A 24,363-nucleotide genomic window follows, 5' to 3' on the forward strand; every position below is an offset into this window, starting at 1 on the left:
TAAGAAGTTGGAAAAAAAATTCAACAATCTCCAAACTAAGGTGGATTATAAAGATTCACTTACAAATGCAACACATTTATTGAATGCCAACACTGAGCTAGGCACACCTAGTTAAGCTATTGTCTCATCTGCTGTATCTGGTATCAAATAGCTGTGGAAGCAAAGGGGCCACATACTGATCTGAAAAGCTCAGGTGAGGCCTGTGTGGCAGACTTACAAACTCAGACCTAAAGTAACCACAAAAGATGGCCTGAGATTAAAACTTACTAACTAAAAGCAGTTCATGGTGGGTAGTCACGTCCTAGGCTAGTTTCTTCCCCTAACAAAGGTCAATCTTTACCTTAACCGAGCCTCTCTGTTGCCTTTTGCATCTAAGATAACATACCCTTGGACTGTCAAGATAATTCCCTTTTATCCAGACCCCTCAGAGCACACTCTCCTACTAGAGCAGACCTCTGGGAAGCCTCTCATTGTCATCTTGTTCCCCCCATACCACCTCTGTGTGCTGTAAATGTTCATGCTTAACTATGGTATACCCACCAATGTCAAAGTATGTATCTCTCCATTTTAGTTTTTATCCAGTCCCAGAGATTCTTCCCCTTTGTTTTCTCCCACCTCCCTAATCTATCACTAATGGAGTTAATGTAACCCCCTCAGGCCTCCTCCTTTGATTGTAAGGTATAAAATAAGGTGCTAAACTTCCATTCTCCGGAGCATCATCTCAACTTGCTCCGGAACCAGAGGTTTTGCTTCCCAGCCACTTGCCGTCAGTTTGGCTCAAATAAACTCACCAAAAATTCTCTACATGTTTAAATGTTTCTTACGTTGACTCAGCAAAGATTAAGGCATTTTCATCTATTCTGATGGCCTCACTAACATCTTTAATGTGTAATATTCCCTAGAAGATACAATTTTATGTCCAAGTGTCTTCCAAATTGGCTACAGGGCATCTATTTGCCATTTAAATTCAGTTATGCAATGTGACATTAAGATCAAAGTAGAAAGGAAGCAAAATAAAATAAGGTTCATAAGGCAATTAATCTTATAAGAAGTAATATGGCCCAGGGGTAAAATGCACATATATCCAGTAATAATAAATTCATATTTAAATAAGCACTGCAGGTACAGAATTAAAATAGAATTCAATTTTGTGATTCCATTTACCAGTCTGCAAACTAAGAATTATCATCTCATTGTCCTGGGATTGGTCAATAAATTTAATGATTACAGTAACTACAAAGTTCTTTTGTAAATGACTGTTAATGATCAAGTTGCATATGAAAACATACTCCAGGCCTCTCCCTTCCCTTTTCACTCTGCAGAAAAGAACATGAACAGTAGGGACAACATGTGGAAACAAGACCTAGAGTTTGCTGTAATTTGATTCTTCAGACACGGCAATGCTGTCTTAGAATATATGTCATTACATTATCATCAAGTATATCAGGTAAGTAGATCAAGTGCTTTGTAATCCACATATAAATATCAACATCAGGCAAGAGTCTATGGCAGTTAAGAACCTGGTTCAGATGAGAACAGAATTCCTTAAAATACTGTCTCCCTTCTGATCACAACTGCCCTTTGGAACACAAGCGCTGGTCTCAAAGATTTGCAGATAAAAGAGAAAACAAAAGGGGCTCACCCCTAGATTGGAATTACAAGGTGTAACCCTGTAACAGCTGGGGGGAGGTAGAGAGCTTCATAACTCGATCTTCTGCTTCTAGGTGATGTTAGTAAAAAACATTAAAATCATCAACAAATACACCACTTTTCAATCATGAAATTTCAGCTCAGAGTGACTATACCTTATTTACCTTTGTATCTTCAGCACCTGAATGAAGGGAAAACCTTCATCTGTCCAAAGATACATTTCAACTAAAGTTGACTAGAATAAAATCTTTATTGGCTCCACATGAAAATACATCAACTCCACTCCTCCGCATACTTAAAAATTTAGTGTTCCTTATGTTACTTCATTTCTTTAAATATCTGAAGTTGCTTATTTACACAATAAAAACAATGTCCAATGTCAAAAAAACATACGTCTCTAGAACAATTGGAATTAGTCTCAGAGGAACTCATTTAATTGAATCTGATATTAGATCTTTCTCAGATTATGTGGCATTTCCCAATTATGCATGTTTGCAACACCCTTAGGCAGTCAGTCAGTTCTTCTGGTCTTTATCAAAGACCCAGAAGAGAGAAGATGGAAGTAGATTGAGATAAAAAGGAGTTTTGTACATGTTCATGTAGTGGATACATTCAAGATATAAAGATGAGACAGAAAAAGCACCTGTTCCACAAACTAAGTCTGTGATCTGGGTTAAGTTAGCTCACTCCTCTGAGCCTCGACTTTCTCATTTAGAAAAAGATTCTAGGATAGATCTTTCTAGTTCCTTTTGCTCCAGCATTCTACAGTTTGGTTCAAATTTAACAGATGCACAACCTGAAACACTAATACATTTTGCTGGAGACTGATCAGTCCTTAGCGAATCAGAAGCCAAAGAACGTTCCACTTCTTATTCCACATCCCTACTCACGGCAGACACTCACAGAGTTGGCCTCTAAAAAGGCCCAAGTGAAATCCCCAATTTTGACTGGAGGAATGCTGTATGTAACTTAAACGGTGTCTAGGTTAAAGTCCCATCGAGTGTTTTTTGCTGCTACTGCACACTAGTCACCTAATGAACTTTGTTTTATGGGGCCTGACCCCCACACCCAGAGTCTACTGACTGGGCCTCAGTGCAGCCTGGGCATCAGGATTTTTTACAAGCTCTCCAGGTAATTCTAATCTGAGAAAATGGGGACAATTATTGGCATACAGAAGTGATTCTCAAACTTTAGCTGAATCAGTCACCTGGAGGGAGTATTAAAACAGACTGCTGGGTGACCTGCCTCATTCCCGATTCAGTAGGTCTGGGGTAAAGCCCAAGCATCCGCTTTTTTTAGCAAGTTTCCAAGTGCTGTTGATGCTTTTAACCAGAGGCCTCACTTTAAGAACCACTGCCAGTGAAGAACTATCACTGACGCTAGCACCTGAAGTCCTCAGTTGAAATTCTGATTCTGTTATCACCACTTATGCAATCTCAGGAAAGTAACTTTATTCTTCTTCAGTGTCTTTATAATAATACTTAGTCTCAGAGCTGTGAGGCATGAACAAATAGTGTTATCAATCAGGGTTTTAGCACAGTACCTGGCACAGAAGGCAGGAACAAATATGAATTTCCCTTTTCCACTGCACGTGGCTAGATGGTGTGACTGATTACACCAAGAGCATAGCTGAAAACCAGGCAGGAAAAGGAAATAGGTGACTGAAGCTAACAATGTCTTAGTAGGATTACATGTATAATACAGAAAAATATAGAAGTATTTTAAGTACACAGTCTTAAAAATACTTACATTCATTTTTTTAAAGCTTTGAACACAGTAATTTAGGTGGTAGAAATAATTGGATACAATCTATAAAGTGGCAGGAATATTAGATTCAATTTATAAACAGCATGGATTTTTTTAATGACCCACAATGGACTCAAATCTTATCTATGATAAGAATCAGAAATAAAAATATAATAGCATACCTGCCTAAAATGTTAATATATTGACTTTAAATGCTACTTAAATCCAGAGAAACCCTAAATTTTTAAAGTGCATCAGAATCCCTATTATCAACATAAAACTTCTATTAATGGTGGAATACGTGTTCTTTATTTACATATACCAACAAATAAAAAATTAAAAATAGCTTTCCTTCCTGCTTGCCATTTTGTTTCATTTTGTATGTATGCCTCAGGTCCTTCCAAGAGTTACTGTCCAAACCCTGAGGTGGGTCCGGGGGGCAAGCAGGCCCACTGTGGTGGCAGCCCACACCTCCAGACACAGGGAGGGCCCCAGGGCTGTGCCTCCACAGCAGGGTGGGTTGAGGTGACAACTGAAATACTGTCAGTGTTTCTCTGTGGAACAGACAAGTACAATGGTCTAAGTGAGTCTCAAAGGTAATGAACAGTCCAGGCAGGCTCAAAGGTGTAAGTCACATTAGCACTGTCCAAAGCAAGTTTCTCCCTATAGGACTATTTGACCCAGAGGCAAAATCTTACTGGGACTTTTATTTTTAAAAGCCTTCTCTTTCCACTCTGACCTCACGTCATTAGGTAACAACTTTCTTTCTCCAAACACCTTAGAAAAATGTCATGACTCTCTGCAGATCTTTTTTTTTTTTTACTGTATTATGTTATGAATATAACCATTTCTTTTATAACTGTTTTCAACTGTTATTTAACCTGATGGTGTATACTTTTAAGTTCTCATGCACTTAAGAATTCTTTAACTAGACTGTGAGCTACTCAAGGGTCCTTAAACTTGTCCCCTTCCTCCAGGGAACTTTCTCAAGTGTTTCACTTCTCAGTAGATGCTCCCTTTAGGTGCCTGCAATATATATTTGACACCTACTCCCAGTGCCCTGCCTATGCAGCTAATTCCATTTTTATGTGTATAGGTACTCTCTTCCCAACTGGAACCAAAAAGCCCTTTAGAATGGAAGCTATGTGTATTTATTTCTTTGTAGAATGTCTTAACAATGCTAATGTCCAATCAACATTTGTAAAACACTTAACTAGATCATCTGTGCTAAAAATTTGACACAACCGATACCTAAGGGAAGGTCCTTGTACTCCTGTCAAGATTATAAGGCCTATAATCTAGCTGGCATATTTGGAAGATGGAAATGATTTTCTTAAAGCCAGGAAATTAGCCTTGGTTCAGCTTTCTTTAGTGCTTTAAAACCAACCTTCAATACCCCCAAACCAGGACATCCCCACCTCATTATTAACCTTAGTATTTCCCAGCATCCATTCATCTGTATCCTCCTCTCAACGCTTCCCTATGAAACTTCCGTGCTCCCTAAAACAAACAGATCTCTTTTCTCCCCCTTCCCTGGAAAGTAGTTCATTCATTAAAAGCCATAACTAGTGTTTGGAACCTTTAAAAAAAAAAAACTAAATCCGAACCCTCTAAACCTAACTGAATCAGAAGCAAAGCTGATTTCATGCCCATCCTGCCAGAAAGCAGCTCTGCTCTCAGATTTTTCCTGCTGCGAGAAACTGGAAGACTGGTTGATGGCCTCAGAGGGTTCCAGTCCCACCTTGGAGGCACTAGCTTTTCTCATTACTGAGTTCCTCCATGGGCCTGGTCTGGCCCCATCACTACAGCTCTGACCACAGTCACTCAGCTGATCCTCTAATAGGACTGTGAGGCATCAAAAAAGTCACTAGGGTAGACCAGAGATCGGTTAAGATTTACCTTTAAATCTCAAAGTTTTTTGAGCAGATTGACTTGTGCAAAGATGGATTATGGCATTTTATCTCCACATCACCTTAACTGTTATGAGAGGAGATGAGAATTCTAAGATTTTTAATTGGTTGCTTCAGTTTCTCTTTCTTTCTAATAATTCAGGTTTGGCATCCTGTACAGCTCACTCTCTCACTCCCTCAGTTAAGATCATCGTTACATCAGAAACCTAGACACCGGGGGAGCAGCTTCCTACCTCTTTAACTCTCCATAAGGCATCACTGTCACACTATAATTTATGCATATGTGTATACATGTGTGTGTGTGTGTATATATATATAGTTTTTTTAAAGTAAAAATGCTCTCCCCATTATATTTTGTTTGATATAGGCACTCAAGTATGTAGTTATACAGTAAATAAAGGCCACAAAAACTTCCCAAGGAAGATCATTAAAAAGAAAAAAATTCCCTCTACCTCTTCTATCATAGAGCTGGTCTTTGAGGCACGCCAGCTAAGGAAATAGGTATCACCAGTGGTGATGGGAAGACTAGACCTTCCCCTCTTTGGGCTGTAGCTGAACTTCTATTGGTGGCCCTAGTGAAATACAGAACTTCTCATTTGTTCTAAGCAAGTCTTTTTTCTTCAGCTTTCCTTCAAACACTGCCTTTACTCTGACATTACAACACTAGGACTTGCAGATTTTGAACAGCAAGGTTCTGGTTGGGAAGCAGTCTCTTTGAATCACCTGTGAGCTATGCAGAGAGAGGGAAAGATATGGGAGAACGGCGGGGAAGGAGGATGAGAGAAGAAAGAAATGTTCTCTTCACTGGGAGCCCTGGAAGAAAGCAAGGTTTTCAAAGTTGTTGCCGGTATCTCATGAAGGCCCAGGCTGCTACCATGGTGAGGGCAAAGAGTGGCACCAGCACCATAGCCACGGGAATGCCGGTCGGATCCCCTTCACCTCGATGTCCTATTGGCCCGTTTTGCACCTGTAACTAGAAGGGAAAGAAAAACATTAGCTTTAGTGACCAATGTGTGTCTACCCCACCTGAAATGTCCAGGTTAACTAGTACCTGAGTCTAAAGTCTCCAGACTACCCAACGCTGCACACCCAAGCAGTACCTATCAGAGGTGGGGTGGGGGTCCTCTTGGTTTGTCCTCACCCGATACATCAATGTCACCGATTCTTTGGAAACAAAACATGTCTGATGGGAAGGCATTTAACTTTCTGTGCTATTGACCAAAAGGGATCCCTGAAGTTAAGTCAGGTAACGTCCTTCTGCTTTCGTACTGCCTCCACCAAGCTGCATGTGCACCGTACCAGGAAAATGAAGACATGAGGTGAAGTCTATCGATCCTGTAAGGATCTTGAAAACTACTGGGCAGGACATGAGGGACATCCATCTTCCTAGAATGTTTACTCAGGAAAATTATCAGTCATCAGAGTGCAGTAAGAGGAGATCTGAGCAGTGTTATTTAAACTATCGTATCTAAGCATAAACTGCACACAGTGTAATGCCATTACTCAGAAATCCTTTCACTGTCGAAAGACACCGCTCCCTCCCAAGATGGGGTCAGGTCCTTCCTCCCTTATGTACTAGCAGACACAGACAAAGGTGAAACCTATATGATATGGAGGTAAACAGAATCAGAGGTAAATAAGTCAAAAGAAATCACATCCAAGCATTGATTTAAGAGAGAATAACTTTAAAGGTACATTGAACCTATGTTGCAGATGCCTTCCAAAATCCTTGCTATATGGAAGGACTTTTGTCTACAGGCTTCTCTTCCCATCATTCAAATCATATAGACCTAGGAAGGAAGAAGAGGATACAGGGATAGGTGCTGCCTTGACTGAATTCTGAATTTCACTTGCATTTTCCTGGAGCTTCCTCTAAGCGTCAGAGCTTCAGTCAGGTGAGCCACCGAGTTGATAATGTCAGGGCTCAGAGCAGTGACAGGGAAAGGCACATAGTAAGTGGGTATGAGAAAACCCACCACCATCTTTGTATTTAGAGTTTTATAAACAAGAATGCTCAATGACAGACATACATTTTTCCTTCCCTACTAAAAAAAGTGACTGTGGTTGTATTTTTCCTCCATCTATTTTAATTTGTTGTCAAACTTTATCTGTAAGGCACGTTTCCTTGAAGCTAGGACCTGGGTTGCAAGAATACTGTCACGAATTTCTTTTCATGCTAAGCAGAGCTCCAGAAGACTCCTGCTAGACAAGCTCCTCAAAAGAGTGGGAGTGAAAGGGAAAAGAGCCAAACACACCACTAAAGAGCACAGCACAGGGTTTATTCACAAGAACGGCATGAAAGCCTGGTACCAGGCTGCTCACTGCCAACGACAGGACACCCACCCTGTGCTGCACCCTCAGAGCCACGGCGTAGCCTGCGTTCCGGAAGAGATCCACCGCATCCTGGTGCAGCAGGTTCTTTAGGTCTTGACCATTTACCTGTCACAAACAGCAAGAAAAAGCAGTAAGAGGTAGAATGTAGACTCTCTGAAGTCAAGGATTTACTTTCATGGGACCGAACATTTACAAAACAAACTCCTACAGAGCAAGTTCCAGGGGTTCGGAGAATCGGTAAAGTCACTTAGAAGTCAGTGTGATTCTTTTCATTTTCAAAGCTATGTTTTTCTAGAACTGAGGTTCCAAGGGCCATTTGAAGAGCACTTAAGTTAAAAAAAAAAAGTAATCTCCCTTTCATCTTGGCTCTACACACTGTCTCACTTGGCATTCTTACTGTATTTGTGTGTCTTCCATGAGCACCAGCCTGGCTTCCTACAGCCGCCATGGTCTTCGGGGTTCTTTCTCACCCCTGGCACTGCCAGCTTCAACTCTAGAAATGTAATTATATGAAACTCACCCACAATTTGTTTTGATGTGGTATTAATCTACTAGCCCAATCTATTGGTCTTGCTCTATTGTGAGCAATTTCCCTTGATTCCATTGATGCTCCTACCTTCCTCAAGTTTACTGAAGAACATGTTTCTGTGATGATACAAACTCAAACTCCTAAAAAATGTTTCAGGGTGCATCAGTCCTATCACTTAGAGGTGAGAGATGTGACAGACTACTGGTATTAATATTTCTTACTGTTGGGACTGACAGCAGCCACAAGTGGTATCTACCCCATACCGCACTGAGTGACCCAGCATAGCTCACTTTACCGAGGTCTGCGCATCTTTCATGCATGTCAATGACATCAACAGCAACAGCAGCAAAAACATCTCATATATTTAATTGGTAGACTCTGTGCTATATACATTATGAATTATCTAATTTAATTCTCACAATAATCCTATGAGGTAGAAACTATTTTTTATCTTGTTTTCACAAATGAAGAAACTAAAGCTTAGCAAGGTTAGGTTATTCACCCAAAAGTATAGTAAGTGTAGGGGCTAGAGTTAGGGTTTTTAGATACCAGAAAGAAGAATAAAGTGGCCAGCATTTTACTGCTCCTCCTACACTATTCCTCTACTTTGACTCACCAACTATTCTTTGCTCAGCTGAACCTCAAATCTTATTAAACCCCCTCATCTTCATTGTCACCGTGTTTCTTCTCCTAGAGGGTCTTAATCTTCCCGCTCTACCTCCTGCCAGAATCCTTGGTGGATTCATCTACCAACAATTTGGCTTTCCCAAATTCAAGTTTCTAGCTCTATTCCATCTTAGTCACCAACAGGCATAATCCTTGGACTTCACCATCGGGCAGTAAACTCGTCACCAAACCCCAGTGCCCCTTTTCAGTCTTCAGACCACCTCCTCCATTTTGCAGTTCTGTCCTGTCTTAATTATGAAGACTTAGCTCTTAGCTCTTGAACTACTCCTTTTCTAATCCCTTCTTTCTTCCTGCCTTCTTAAGGTAAATATTTCTCAGTGTCAGTTGTCTTTTGTCCTCTTACGTTTTCTCCCATGTGATTTCTCACAATTTTAACCACAATCTGCAAGACCCCTGAACCTGTACCCCTACTTCTACTGCTGGATTTACCGACTTCCTGCTGGATGCCTACACCTGGATATTCTGCTAGACCCCAACACCTCCAAGTCCCATGTCCTCTTACCACGTCCCACAAAACCAGACCATTCCGACCTCCTTCTAATTGGCACTATCAACCCTTCAGAATAAAATTTTGATACATTTTTTTTTGGTTTTTAAAAACTTTTTATTGTTAATATTTTTAAACTCCACTCTGTCAATCTTCACATACAATATATTGCCATTCCTCTAACATAATGACATCCCTCACATGCTATTATTTTGTTTCTACTATCTCTCTTTAGGCTGTGGACACTTTTAGTTGAACTACTGTAATCACCTTTCTGCCTTACCTTCCTCTATCTCTTCTGTTCTACCCTACTCAAATACTATGTCTCCAGATCAATCTTTCTCATGTATATCACAGTATGGCTCAAAAACAAAAACAGAAGTGGGAGGAGGAGAGGAAAGCATGCACGACTGACTTCCGATTCTGAGATGCAAAGTCCTCTAGGAAATAGCTGGAACCTACAATACGTTCCCAATTTAATGTATTACTTGCTTTCGTATAGCCTATGCTCTAACTAAATCACATAACTCATTGACTCTGGGACCAAAAAAACCCCATGTATTCTTACTTTCATACCTGTGGTTAAGCTATAGCCACCATCCGAATATCCTTTCCTTTAAGAAAATTCTATTTATCTTCCAAGATTGATCTTAAGTAGGATTAGTCCTGGTGCCCATAGTGTAGAAATGAACACAGGGCTTTCTAATTGATGAACTTTGATTTCATGCTACCAAGCCATGTTCTGATTTTTGTGTGTGTGTGGGGGGGCGGTAGATATGCTAACAGGGAAGTTAACTTTGAGATTTCTTAACTGAGTCATTCTCAACTTTTTAGTTAATTCCTGGGGGAGAGTATAGGCATGAGAGGCTGATTATAGTGAGAATACTCACTTAACCAATTTAGCCCATGTGATAACTGTAATTAGCATTTTAAGAAACAGGTATTTATTTTCTTTCAGAGACATACAAGTAAGTTAAGGATGCAGTCATGTTAATAAAAAAAAAAGGTGTCAAAGCTCAGTATCAGAGCCAAGTTTCATAGTAATATGAATGCAAGTGGGAGAACTATATGACATTCAATGGCAAGAATACTGAGTTCAAAATAATCTTTGCCATAGTAGTCAGTAACGATTGCTAGGAATCACTGCATATTTATTACCATCTCTGCAGCTGCCTATTCATTTGCGTACACTAAGTTATCCGGTCCTCCCAATCACCCTGTGAGTTAGGAGCCCCCGTTTTACTGATAAAACTAGAAAGGCTATGCCACCTCTGCATGGGCACATGTAATGGAGGCAGCACAGCCAGGATTCAAAGTCAAGCTGCTGGGCCCCAAACGTTTACTTTAAAACACAAAACCATATAAATTTATACTGTAAGCAAAGATTTTATTTCAGTAACATATCACCATCCATCACATGAATGTCATAAACTGAATTTTTATTGATTTGCAGTGTCCTCTGTATTTAATATGTAACCCATTGAAAATGTAGAGTTGTATGAAAATATGAAGTTTTTATTGTTTTTTCCATTTTTAACTATTTTTAAAGTATCTTTTACTGATTATGTTATTACAGTTTTCCAAATTTTTCCTCTTTTATCCCTGCTCTGCCCTGCCCCTCCAACCCTCCAGCAATCCCCCACCCTTAGTTCACGTCCATGGGTTGTACACATAAGTTCTTTGAGTCCTCTGTTTCCTATACCATCTATTTTATGCCTACTGATCATGCTTCTTCTTCCCTGTACCTTCTCTCCCCTATTCCTCCCTTCCCACCCCCCATTGAAATCCCTCAATGTGATATCCATTTCTCTGATTCTGTTCCTATTCTAGTTGTTTGCTTAGTTTTTTTTTTTCGTTTTTTCCTTTAGATTCATTTATTGATAGTTGTCATTTTACTGTTCAGTTTTTGATCTTCTTCAATTTCTTAGATAAATCCCTTTAGCATTTCATATAATAAGGGCTTGGTGATGATGAACTCCTTTAACTTAACCTTCTCTGGGAAGCACTTCATCTGCCCTTCCATTCTAAATGAAGGCTTTGCTGGATAGAGCAATCTTGGATGTAGGTCCTTGTTTTTCATGACTTGGAATACTTCTTTCCAGCCCCTTCTTGCCTGCAAGGTTTCTTTTGAGAAATAAGATGATAGTTTTAAGGGCGCTCCTTTGTAGGTAACTCTCTCCTTTCCTCTTGCTTCTTTTAGAATTTTCTCTTTATACTTAATCTTGGGTGACTTAAAGATGATGTGCCTTGGTGTGTTCCTATTTGGGTCCAAATTCTTTGGGACTCTCTAGGCTTCCTCGACTTCTTCGCCAGATTGGGGAAGTTTTCCTTCATTATTTGTCCAAATAAGTTTTCAATTTCTTGCTGTTGTTGTTCTCCTTCTGGTGCCCCTATAATTCGGATATTGAAATGTTTCAGGTTGTCCCAGAGGTAAGACTACATTTTTTTGAATTCTTGTTTCTTCATTCTGTTCTGGTTGGATGTTTATTTCTTTTGCTCCAAATTGTTGCTTTGAGTCCTGGTTTCCTTCCTGTCACTGTTGGTTCCCTGAATATTTTTGCTTTATTTAATTTTGGGTATCTTTCATTTGTTTATTCATTTTTTGACCCTGTTCAATCAGATCTGTGAGCATTTTGATTACCAGGGCTTTAAATTCTCCATCAGATAGGTTGGCGATCTCCTCGCTTAGTTCTCTTTCTGAGGTTTTGCTCCGTTCTTTCACTTGGGCCCTATTTCTTTGTCTTGGAGCAGCTGATAGGTTGTAAGGGGGCGGGGCAAGTGTCGTTGCTGCCTGTGAGGGCGGGGCCAGAGAGGGAACAGTGCAGCTTGCCTGCTGGTCCCTAGTGCACCTTCCAACAACTCTCGTGTGGGACTGGGAATTTCTCCCACTGTGGCAACTGTGGTAGTCCACTGTCAACTGAGTCTCAGTTTCCCCTTAAGTCAGCCCCACCCACCTGGTCGACTGCCTCACCAGTCTGGTTGTTCTGATTTTTTCTTTAACTCCTTGGTTGTCGGAGTTCCATGCAGTTTGATTTTCTGGCACTTCCGGTTGTTTATTGATTTTAGATTGGTTGTTATCCTCCTTTTGGTTATACAAGGAAGCAAAGGGTTTCTACCTACACCTCCATCTTGGCTAGAACTAGTTTATATATTGTTTTTATTTATCTGTATATATTGAAGTAGCATTGAAATCTTAAAAGCAATTTAGTTAAATGCCACTTCACTGACAAGGCCTTTTTAGATGTGACTGATCTGCTCCTTTGATTGTCCGTACTATGTAACCATCTTAAAGCTCAAACTAAAATCTGCCTTATATCATATCATTTTATATTCTACTGTAAATAATCTGGAGAGGCTGTATCTCAATTCATCATTATAACCCTAATAATACCTGAATTAGTATGCTGAATAACCCTTAAGTATAAGTGTCACATGATTTCCCAAGGTTTGGTTGCAGAGTACACCCTGCAAAAGCCGTAACTACACAAAGCCTGACCTACACACGGTCAGTATCACACCAAGCTGAAAGGCCTGTACTCTAGTAGCAGCTTTATCCACCAGTGACTTGGTGGGTGTGTAATACTGGTCCTCTCCTGAGCCTCCTGCTGCTAATAGGGAAGAAAGATATTTGCTGACATTAGGCAAAAGAAGGTGCTATACAGGGCATGGGCTAATTATGCTAATTATGACCCTCTTAGTTAAGTCTGAAGTTATTCTAATATAAAAGAACTTCCACTCTAATTGCTTTAAAATAAGTAAATAAACAAAACCCCAAACAAGACATTTTTTAGAAATGCACAGGAAGTTTCTTTTTTTAAATTTTATTTAGTTATTTTTCAAGTACAGTTTTCTATTTCTCCCATCCCAGCCCACCCCGCCCCATGCTCCCCACCTCCCTCCCATTTCAGGAAGTTTCTTTTTTTAAAGAACCATTTCCCATCCTTTGCCCAAGATAAACCTGCCCCAGAAAACAAATTATTATTCTTTCTCTCTTGACAATGTCATCTCTACTCCATTAATATTTGCTTTCTAATATTTATCTCCTTTAAGTGTTTTTACAGATTCCAGCTCATATTAACTACCAAGTTCTATAGGCTTTACCCCAAATATATGTCACATCCCCTTCCTTTACCACCATCTTTACTAATATAGACCAGAGGGTCTCTGGGTGGTCCCACAACCTGCAGCATTAGCATTAACCTGGGAAATTGTTAAAAGTGACAACTATCAGACCCTACTCTAGTGTTCTATGCTTTAACAAGTCCTCCAGGTGATTCTGAAGTTTGAGTTAGCTCTAACCTAAAATGCCTGAAATAGTCTTCTAAATGGGTATGGTTTCCATACCTGGTCTACCCACCCTATTTAATACACGCTCCATGAATCCACCGATTTCATCAGCGACTTTCCATCTACTGGAATAATGATTTTTTAAAATATGTGTTTTCTGACCCATTACAGAAGACAGTGAAGGCAATCCAGTGGGTCAAGACCAATATTTAATTTTTAAAAAGTGAAAGTAGAAGAAAACACAGCATATCAGAAAGCATCACACACAGAAGAAATAAGTATTATTTTGTTAAACTTTGCTTCAGTCATGTGTTTATTTGTGTATGCACATGCTTACACATGTATATTTCTTATTACAGGTCATAATTTAAAAGGCTTGAGCCCTGGCTGGTGTGGCACAGTGTACTGAGTGCCAGAATGCGAACCAAAGGGTCACCTGTTCGATTCCCAGTCAGGGCACATGTGTTCTGATAGGAAAACATATGATTTTTTGCTTTAAGTATGGTTGTTAGCAGTCTTTAAAAGTGCCTTAGGAAATGAGTAAACTGAGTTAAAATTAGTCTCCTTTGATGATTAATGATTCTGAAATGCCTCAGGATAATCTAACATTATTTCAGGATAATGTTAGTTTCAGGAACTCTATAGAACAATATAAATGTAGATGTTTAAGATGTAGAGAAAAATGGGCTCAATTTAATAAGCACTGACCTCAGATTATACTCTGGATATTTTAATGTTTTATCAAGATTTTGAAATGAGCTGCATTTTGGGGGAGGGGGTATCTCTTTTTTCATGAAAGTTGAAGAAAAAAATTACCCAGTTCCAATGAATTAGGCTCAACCAAAAAAGTCGGTTATACTATAATTCCTTCACAGAGCAACTAATTTAGCAAATGCTTACTGTGTGCCAGCTACAGGCCTAGTGCTAGGGACACAGAGATGAGAAGACAAAGACTCTGCCCTAGAGGTGCTTTTGTCTGAAGGGCTCTGTCTATTCCAATGACTGAGCAGCTGATTACATAACGAGGATGTCTGGGGGTCTTTCCTATTGAATTCTAAGCTAAGAGCAGAAACAAGTCTTTTATCTTCTTTTAATTCTCCATAGAACCTGTCACAGCACTCTACAGGCCATCAGGTAACAATAGTTGATAAATGTTGATGACTACTCAACTCTTTCATTCATCAAATTAACCACTGTACTTGAAGAGAATATGAAATGCAGCTGACTAATGGCCCAATCTGTGCCATTTTTGTTACATAAAGGGTTTGGTCAAAATGAAACATTCACCTGTACAATATAACAGCTATATCATCCAGCGCTTCATAAAAATGTCTAGTTCACTGAGGACTGATTACTCTCAACTACCCACCTCCCCTCCTGGGCAGATGCAAGGGGGAAATGAGAAACCTAGACAGTTTACTAATTTATTTTTCACAAAAAGAAAACTTCCCCAGATCTTCTAATAACCTATACTAATATGAAGCCACCCTTACCATCACATACAAAGAATGAACTTTGGGTGAAGAACCTCCAGCCCCTCTCAACTGCAGGCCTGCTCGTCCCCCGGGGGTTCTCGTTTCTGTATCGTGGCTGCCAGACCTGACAGGGCCTCACGCATCATTTACAGTCGTGAAAGACCTTTCTCTCTTTTGTGTTTAAACCATCCACAGTGAAAATTAAACTTCACTTTTGATGAGAAACGGAAAACTGCATAACAAATGTGCAGTTATTTACTTTTAGAACTTGAAATTCAGACAAAATATGGCTACTTAGGGAGAAATGCAAAGTTACATTAATAGTCAATAACCGACAAGAAACCTGGATCACTTAATGATACTTCTTGGGCTTATCCAAGACATGCACGAAGGAAGGGGCATATTCCGTTTGATCATCTAGCAAAAGTTAAGAGTTTTTACAACATGGGCCTGTGTGAGAACAGACTAGCCTGTAGAGAATAAATGGGATAATGGGCTAATAAATAATTTAACATCATTTTAGAGAGACCCCAAAGCCAATCATAAATGAGTACTTCAGTATATCAAAGAGGTAAAGTGAGCTAATGCACAGATGTAACCGTTTAATGGTTAATGGCTAATAATTCACTTTAGGACAGAGAAGGAACAAGATGGTGAGACAACAGAGTCGCTGTTTCTTAAGGAATGGGATGTAGAAAGAAGAATTTTAGAGCAAACTCTGGGCAGGGATATTTGAGTCAAAGGATATAAACCTAGATAGAATGGAGAGGATATGCTGCCCTTTTCCACCTATATATATATGCTCCATCTTTTCCTCTGTCTTCTTTATCTCTCTCCATATCTGCTTGCACTTCCCCTGTCTTCTTTCATATTCCTTTTCCTTAACTGAACAGAACATAAACTTCAATCATTCTTTATAGTGTTTAATATGTATTTGTAATATTTACTATCTTACATAGATCTTTGTAATATTTCTTATATTTTGATAAAGTGAAATCCTCTTTCCTATAAATTTTCAAACCGGCTGAGTTATTTAGACATCTATTTTTCTCTTCATTGACATTTACCTCCTACCCTTTTTATAATAAAAACATGAATGGCCTGCCAATCATTTCTTTCTTTCTGAGGCAATCGATGGCCCATATAAAAAAGGCTTCATCTCAGTGCATGTCTAGTAAGTTCTCTCACACTGAGGTCTATGTCCTTTTTTCCCCCTTGTTTAATTCTACCCTTTATAAAAAGACTAATTTGTTTTTATATAAAACCACACATAAAATTTGCTATTAATTCACCATGCAACTTTCTGTGTAGGATAACTAATCCTAGCTTTTCGTTTACCTTTTAGGAGGCAGTACAATACACTAGTTAAGAGTACAGGTTCCAAATTCAGACAGACCAAAACTTTAGTCCTCTGCCACTTACTACTTGTGTGACCCTGGGCAAGCTGCTTGACCTTACCAAGTTTCAGCTTTCTTAGCTACAAATCAGGCATAATAATTGTACACATCTCATAGGGTTACTACAATACTAAATAAGTTTAAAGTTCTCAGCATATTGCTTAACATATAGTCCTCAAAAACTTCTAATCGTCCTCATTCTTCAATAATTTACCTTTAACCAAAGCTTTTAAATTAAGATGGCTCTCTTCTTAACCCCTATACTTTTCGTGTCCTTCTTGTGTTAAAATATTGGACTGAACAGTTTCTAACTGCATGCTATACCTTTATTTCAACCCACTCTCAAGTTTTCCTTAATGTACCACTTAAGTTGATTTCATGTTTTAGAAAGTCTTTCTCCTTTGAGCTATGGGAAATAACCTACTTCTTAACTTCTCATCTATTCTTTGAGATAAAAGATAATCAGCCCTGGCTGGGTGATTCAGATAGTTGCAGCACCATCCCATAAACCAAAAGGTTGCAGGTTCGATGCCCAGTCAGGGCACATACCTGGGCTGTAGGTTTGATCCCAGTAGGGGTACATATGGAAGGCAACCAATCAAAGTTTCTCTCTCACATCAATGTTTTCTCTCTCTCTCTCTCTCTCTCTCTCTCTCTCTCTCTAAAATCAATAAACATATCCTCTGGTGAAGATTTAGAAAAAAAAATTTATTTTATTGATTACAAAGAGAGGGGAAGGGAGGAGGGAAAAGAGGGAGAGAAACACTGATATGAGAGAGAAAAGCTGCTTGACTGCCGCTCACATGCCCTAACTGGGCAGCAAATCCACAAGCCAGGCACAAGCCCGGACTGAGGATCAACTTCCACATTGCAGGACGAGGCCCACTCAACTGCTGCTCCTTGGCCAGGGCCCTGGAGAGGATTTCTTTTTTTTAAATGTTTAAGAAAAAAAAAGGTAGATTATTACTGTCTCTATCTCAACAGATTAATAAATAGGGTCTAGAAGCTTAATGAACTGAAGAGAGGCAAAATGGTCAGTGAAAAGGACTAAAATGGAATATTACCATTCATGATACTTTATATTCTGATCAGCCAGCCTTGCTGGATTTGCCTAAATTTACTAACTTGTTTCATGTGTTAAATACATATTGAACAATGTGCTAGAATGTAAAAGGTTAAAAAGAGCTCTGGTCCCTGAATTGAGAAACTTCCAGAAAATGGAATTAATGGTTACCATATAGTATTACTAGAGACATTAGCAGAGTGAAATGGAAGCACAGTGGACAGATATCCAAATCAGGTTGCATTCCAATGTTTTGTCTTAATAATGGGAGAAAAGGGATCTGAGTGTAAAAAGAACACTTAATTCCTACTTCCTTTCTAGCAGCTTTGGCATAAAGGAAGATATATTAATGTTTAAATCTACAAAAAAGGAAGTGATAAAGTATAACAGAAAAACAACAAAATTTGTGAATTTTAAGTGCCTACCCCACCCACCAGTCCCTCGGCCCTTCCCGTTTTATGTTCTTTGAACTTGGGTAAGTGACCTCACACTTTGGACTTACTTTTGCCTTGTCTATCAAGCAAGGTAATACACTCCACATTCTATGGTAGGGCTGAGAAAGATGACTGATCAAGGCCCCTCCCGCTGACCCCTCAATTGGGACATTTCCTGATCCAAAAAGACAGGCGGGAATCTTCCCCAGGAGTAGGAAGTGGTGTGTAGGGAGCCAGGGACAGAGAAGGAAGCCGCAGGCCATTCTCACCGAGAGGATCTTATCACCTTCCTGGAGCCGCCCATCCAGGGCCGCAGCCCCATTCTCTTTGATGCTGCTGACGAAGATGCCACTGTCGTTGGAGAAGTGCTGCTGATCCGTCCCACCGACGATGTTGAAGCCCAGCCCTAAGAAAATCATGGAGGAGTTGTGAAGGCAATAGAGGTGAATGAAAACAAAGGGATTAAGGAAGAAGAGAGCCCTGGCTGGTGTGGCTCAGTGGATTGAGCATCACCCTGCAAACCAAAAGGTCGCTGGTTTGATTCCCAGTCAGGGCACATGCCTGGGTTGTGGACCAGGTCCCCAGTAGGGATGTGTGAGAGGCAACCACACGTTGATGTTTCTCTCTTTCTTCCTCCCTTCCCACCTGTCTAAAAATAAATAAAATGTTTTTAAAACATAAAATAAAAAATAAAGAAGAAGACGAGAAAGAAAGTGAAAGGCCTAGTGGAGTGGGGAGGTTGATCAGTCAGAATATTATGTAGCTGGTGAATACTCATGGGCAAAGTCAGCAAATAGTATCACCAACAGAGGTCAAGAGTACCTAGAGCTGCCCACTCCAATCAGGTAGAACTAAAAACACAAACATGGTGATCAACATGGTTTGTCAAATATAAAAAAGATCTATGTGAGTGAAGTGATGGTGATTCTTGTTAAGATGTGCTTCCATCCACGTTTGATTCTGATCTACTGATGGAGTTCAGTGGACCCAGTTCTTGACTTTCCTGTTATTAAGGTAACAAGGTTAGCTGTGCTCATGAGAAGAAGCTATGCTTTTAACTAATTAGCAAAAAAACTACTCCTAATGTAGTGGGAGAGAGGTACCTAACCAAACTTTTCCTTCCATACTTCTCCAAACTTTTGAGAGTTTGTGTATGGTGGTGTTTCAGAAGAAATGGTCTTGGGAGTCCCATTTATTTTTTTCTATTTTGAGTTAGGCAGCAGTAGTGTAAGCATTGGCAGAAAACCTGGGAAACAGAAAGGTACCATATTTTGGGGCTACAAGATGCACGCCCCCCCAAATTTGGAAGGAATAATGGTTGTTAATGCTGCTGTTGAGTTGTTTACATTTACACTGGTGAAATATTATGTTATTTATGTTATTAAATTTTTACCACATTTTTAGCTTCAAAAATTTTTTTTCCTATTTTCCTCCTCTAAAACCTAGGTGCATCTTATGGTCTGAAGTATATGGTGACTGATGCTTCGCGATAGAAGTAAATTGCCAAATTCACTCTTCTTTCCTTTTCTACCTCAAGTACAAACAATCACATACTTGGGTAGAGTGACTGTGAAGTTGTATTTGCAGGAGAAAACTGATTACTCATGACTAGCAGCTCCTTGTTTCTCCTTCCCCACCCCAGCAACTACCATCTCTTCTTTGCTTCCAGAACTGACTACTTTAAATGACTACATAAAATTTCAGTTACACAAGATCAGTTAAGTTCTAGAAATCTGAAGTACAACATTGTGCCCACACATAAGAACAGTGTATTGTACCCTTAAAAATCTGTTAAGAGAGCAAGATAAATAAGTGTTTTTAACTCACCAAAATAAAATTTTAAAAAACAGAAAGAAAACTGACTACCAAAACACTGTTTTCATGGACCAATCACTTAGTTGTGGGAAGGATTTCAGTTTACTAAAACCATTGTTATAAAGGTACTTTATTTATGCATTACAAAGAAAAGGAAAAAAAAAAAAAGGAACTTCCCTTGGGTTTTCTTTATGTTAGGTACTATAGAATTCAGAGCCAGGGTGCAAAGGGAAAGGAGACTGGAAACAATTAAAAAACAAAACTGTGGTAGCATAATTGGGAGGAAGAGTCATTAGTTTACTACTGGTTTCAATAAAAAGCAGGTACTTAAAGAGATATGTGTGGGCTTTCTAAAACTTTTACTCATTGGTGGGATGAGAGCTTACATGTACAGTGCATAGTATTACTATAAGCACTAAAAATTAATCTGTGATTTAAGGAAACATGTGGCTGAAGAAAGAAGCAGCAGGAAATATTTAATTTAAACAGCATAAGCTGTGCAGAGAATATCTGCAGCTAGAGAATGAAAAGGATTTAAGATACATGATAGAACTACTTCTGGAAGATGACTATTTCAACTACCTGGAAGTATGGGGCATGAAAAATTTAAGTTACTAAATGGTTTCTTTTAGAACACTCTGAACTTGTATTAGTGTGTGGCAAGTACTAAAAAGGGGATGTTGGTAGTTATTTGAGATAAGATGGAAAGGTAGGTGGAGCCTACCTTATGAAAGGCTTTGAAATGACCTCCAAACAATGACAGGTTTGAGGAAGGTGGTTGAGGCCAACCAGCAGCTTCTCTCAATATGGGAACAAATTATCTGAAGAAAATCTTTCAATGGAATCCAGCATCCTCACCAAACACTACAGCTGCCTCTGGAAGTCTTGGGTAGGAAGCATGTGTTAATAAGCAGGCGAATGCAATAATAGTACAATGGTAAGAAACAGGAGGGGCTTTACTACCGGGTCTTTAAACCTACGAACAGTGTCTAAAAAAGAAGTGTAGAAGAAATCTTACTCAATTTTTTCTCCAAACAAGCAAGTGCAGTCCACTCCCTACAGAAATCACACTACCCAGGCATGTTTACAACCTACTGCTACTTCAGTTGTAAATGAATCACACCACTTAACATGAGAACCCCTGAACTGATGTGAAATCCCTTTCTTCAGCCAGAACATTTATAGAACAAAACTCACTTATAGTTCAAAGCACTGTTGTAATAAACAGAAGCCACCAAAGCACTGCGTAGCAGCAGCAGTAGCAATTCAAATCTAAAAATGATCCCCAGTTCATTTGTTCATTAAAGACTACTGATGTTTCACCATGTGTCAGGCACTGTGTTATGTTCTGAGAAGGACACAAAGCTAAACTAGACAGTCCCTGCTTTTAACCACAACCAGAAATTTACCCTTTTCCCTGTCCTTTTTAGATTTTGCAGAAGCAAGTTCAAATCAGAAGACCTGGTCACAAATTCAACTCCGTAACTTAACAGGTATGTGGACTAACACTACTCGGTGTTCTTCTGATCCTCAGCTTCACTTTCTGTAACAAGAGGATTACAAAAGGTAATTGTTAGGGTCCAATAATCTTAACAAATTTGTACAAAATCCTTTTAAACTACATAGTTGCTATACTGAGTAACTGCACTTAGAGTAGTTGTCAATAAACTAGCAGTACCTGCTACAGCCCCAAACCAGATAGCTTGATGAAAAAAGGATAACCAACTATATAGTACAAATGTAAAAAGTCAAGGAAGACAGAGAGATTACAAAGTCCATCCATCTACTAATAGGACAAAACTGGACTGGAACTCAAACTTTAAGTATGTCTATAACCTGTGACCCAGACATTTCCCCTCATGAGTAGTTTCTAGCAAAAGTAGTATTTAAAATAAGCAATAATCAGTCCAGCACATGCACCAACCAACTACAACAGTCAGCTTGGAAACAGAAGGGGAAGGAAGGACTATCCCAGTACATGTCTGCATATTATCAGCTGTGTCCTACAACAACCTTCCATAAACAGGGTGGACCACACATCCCGGTTTGTCTAGGGGTCTTGATATATACCTGCAATCAAAATATTCCCTCCCCTTCAGCCCGGGCTGGTATGGCTCAGTGGGCTGAGTGCCACACTGCGAGGAAAAGGGTCACCAGTTCAATTCCAAGTCAGGGCACATGCCTGGGGTGTGAACCAAGTCCCATGAGGGGGGGCACGCGACAGGCAACCACACATCGCTGTTTCTCTTCCTCTCATTCTCTCCCTCCCTCTCTCTCAACAAATAAATAGATAAAATCTTGATAAACATCTTCCACTTCAATTTCAAAAGCACCTGATTTTGGACCAATGTGATCATCCTATCTATAAACAATGATGTAAGAATATGTTAGTTGCAGTATGTTTAGTGATCGTGTGAAAACTGCCAGCAGTTTAGGTGTGCATCCTTTGGGGAAGAAGATTACTAAAATATAGTTAAACATTAGAAGCACTGAATAATCATATACAAAGTAATGGAGGCTTGAAATGTCATGTTGATATTAACAGCACAATGTGTCCTTGTAAATGAAAAGCCCATACACACAAAACAATTACCTATTTACAAAAATACATGTATATTTAAGGACATGTGGAGATACATTAGAGTAGGTAACTACTAGGGAAGGATGTATTAGGAGAGATAGTAAACCAAGGCAGGGAGGAGGAAGGAGACAACTCAGCAGTCCTGAATGTGGTCTGACAATATTGCCAGGTGTTCAAAACATCACAGAAAAATACCATGATAGCACAGGAGGAGGGCGACCCTTGAAATTCTATGTATCATTTCCACTATTTGGGAAAGAAAGCCTTTGAGACTGTGTATTCATCACAAGATCTAGAAGGGGTCAGAGGAAGGGGTCCACAGTGCCCAAAGAAGAAGCTCATAAAATGACTTTGGTTAATTGCCTGCCTCTAGTTACTATCTATTTTACTAGAGAGTCCCTAGGGCTTACAGAAGGAGCCCATAAATAACTTCTTGTAACTGCCTCAACTTTAATTAACTGCCTCTAGTCACATACCTGCTTTACAACAAGATGCACAAATCCTGGAGCAAGATAACGATTTGGGCTAACAGACTCCCACACACACCTAAGTTTGGGTAGTCACATACCCTGTCAATCAATATGTAACTTCTTCACCCTCATTTCACCAACTACATAAATTCCCAGAACAAAGGACCCGATGCTCTTGCCGCCCTTGTTTTCGTTGCCCATGCTCTTGCCTTTCTCCCCAACCTTAGCTGGGCCTGTTCTTTTCCACGAGAATGTATCACTAAGAAGCCTCCCTTACGTACTGATAGACTTGCTATTCTGTAATTCTTTACTGCATCAGCAAGAAGAACCGAGTTTCTCCCGTAACAGATGTAGGATGAAGTTAGAAATGAGGGATAAAAACAAAACCAAAAAAAGGATCTTGCATGTATTGATGGTCATAATGTGTTATGGAGCTAAAGAATATAATTATTTAGTTCTCAGCACCTACAATCCAAAAGGGGTTAAGGGGAGAGGAATTTCTTTTTCCAAAGAAAAAGACCTAGACTCAATGGACTTTCAAAAAAAAAAAAAAAAAAAAACATTTCAAATGTGGTGTGAACCAAACTATCTCAGCTGGAGTCACTAATATGGGGGCCAGGGGACTAAAATGGAGTCAGGAGGCTATTAAGAAAGTGGGGCCTATGCACTATTCGCATTTGTGCTTCAGTTCTCAGAGATGCTCTGCTATGAGGTTGCTAAATCTGTTGCTAAACTCAGCTCAACCCTGAGTCATAAATATCCCAGAACAACAACCAATGCATGGACACGTGGACGTCACCTCTTTCTTGTAGTTTTTGTCTCTGTTGTTGGCATAGTGGAAATAACCAAGCCTTGTTAACCTAGCCAGTAATCCTCCATTTGCATGAAAGAATTCCATTTTGGGTTGTTTTTTTTTTGCCTTTATGAATCCTTTCTTTGTTCTCCAAGCACAATTTACATTGCTACCTGAATCTGTGCATCCTGGGCTGCAGCTCCTTTTGCTCATATAAATGCTCTTTACTCTTTGCTACAGTCTAAAATTAATTTTGGTTTACTGTGGCAAGATTAAAATGGGTTGCTTAGTCTCGAATTTGGAAATCTCTAAAGCAAAAAAAGTAAAGATGGCACAAGAATGACACCTCCTTCTCCAGAGGACTGGGAGAAAAAGAGTGTGCCTAGTTTAAGAGTTTTGGAAAGTTAAACAAGAAAATGCCTTCTTATGGATTCTTCCTGTTTCCAGGTCTGGACCTTGAGCTTATTTATGAATAAGAGCAGTAATGACAGCAGCAACACCTAATATTTATTATATATTACCACATACAATGCTGTGCACTTTTACATATATTATCTTATTTAGTCTTCTCAACAAACACATGAAGTGATCATTACATTTTACAGATGAATTTAAAATGCGAGACAAGAAATTAGAGGTAACTTTCCAAAAGGTCAGTTAGCTCTTCCCAAAGCCGAGACACTAAGTTGGGATGTTTGATTCCAA

At 39.4% G+C, this 24,363-nt stretch overlaps 1 protein-coding gene across 2 annotated transcripts in view; it reads right to left on the reverse strand.

Moving 5' to 3' along the window:
* Positions 1-1,881: 1,881 nt before the first annotated feature.
* Positions 1,882-24,363, reverse strand: part of SYNJ2BP (synaptojanin 2 binding protein) — a 52,368-nt gene continuing 29,886 nt past the window's right edge. Inside the window, exons 2-4 of one of the 2 annotated variants that reach the window (XM_037127314.2) lie at positions 18,269-18,405; positions 7,650-7,745; positions 1,882-6,273 (exon numbers count right to left, since the gene is read on the reverse strand). In XM_037127314.2, the coding sequence (XP_036983209.2) occupies positions 6,139-6,273; positions 7,650-7,745; positions 18,269-18,405 (368 nt within the window). In that variant the 3' untranslated portion in view covers positions 1,882-6,138. Of the gene's footprint in view, positions 6,280-7,649; positions 7,746-18,268; positions 18,406-24,363 lie in introns of both variants that reach the window. The other variant, XM_037127309.2, reaches the window with a different exon arrangement.

Source organism: Artibeus jamaicensis, unplaced genomic scaffold (assembly GCF_021234435.1).
Source record: "Artibeus jamaicensis isolate MK-2021 breed Jamaican fruit bat unplaced genomic scaffold, CSHL_Jam_final contig_851, whole genome shotgun sequence".
Classification (NCBI taxonomy): Eukaryota; Metazoa; Chordata; class Mammalia; order Chiroptera; family Phyllostomidae; genus Artibeus; species Artibeus jamaicensis.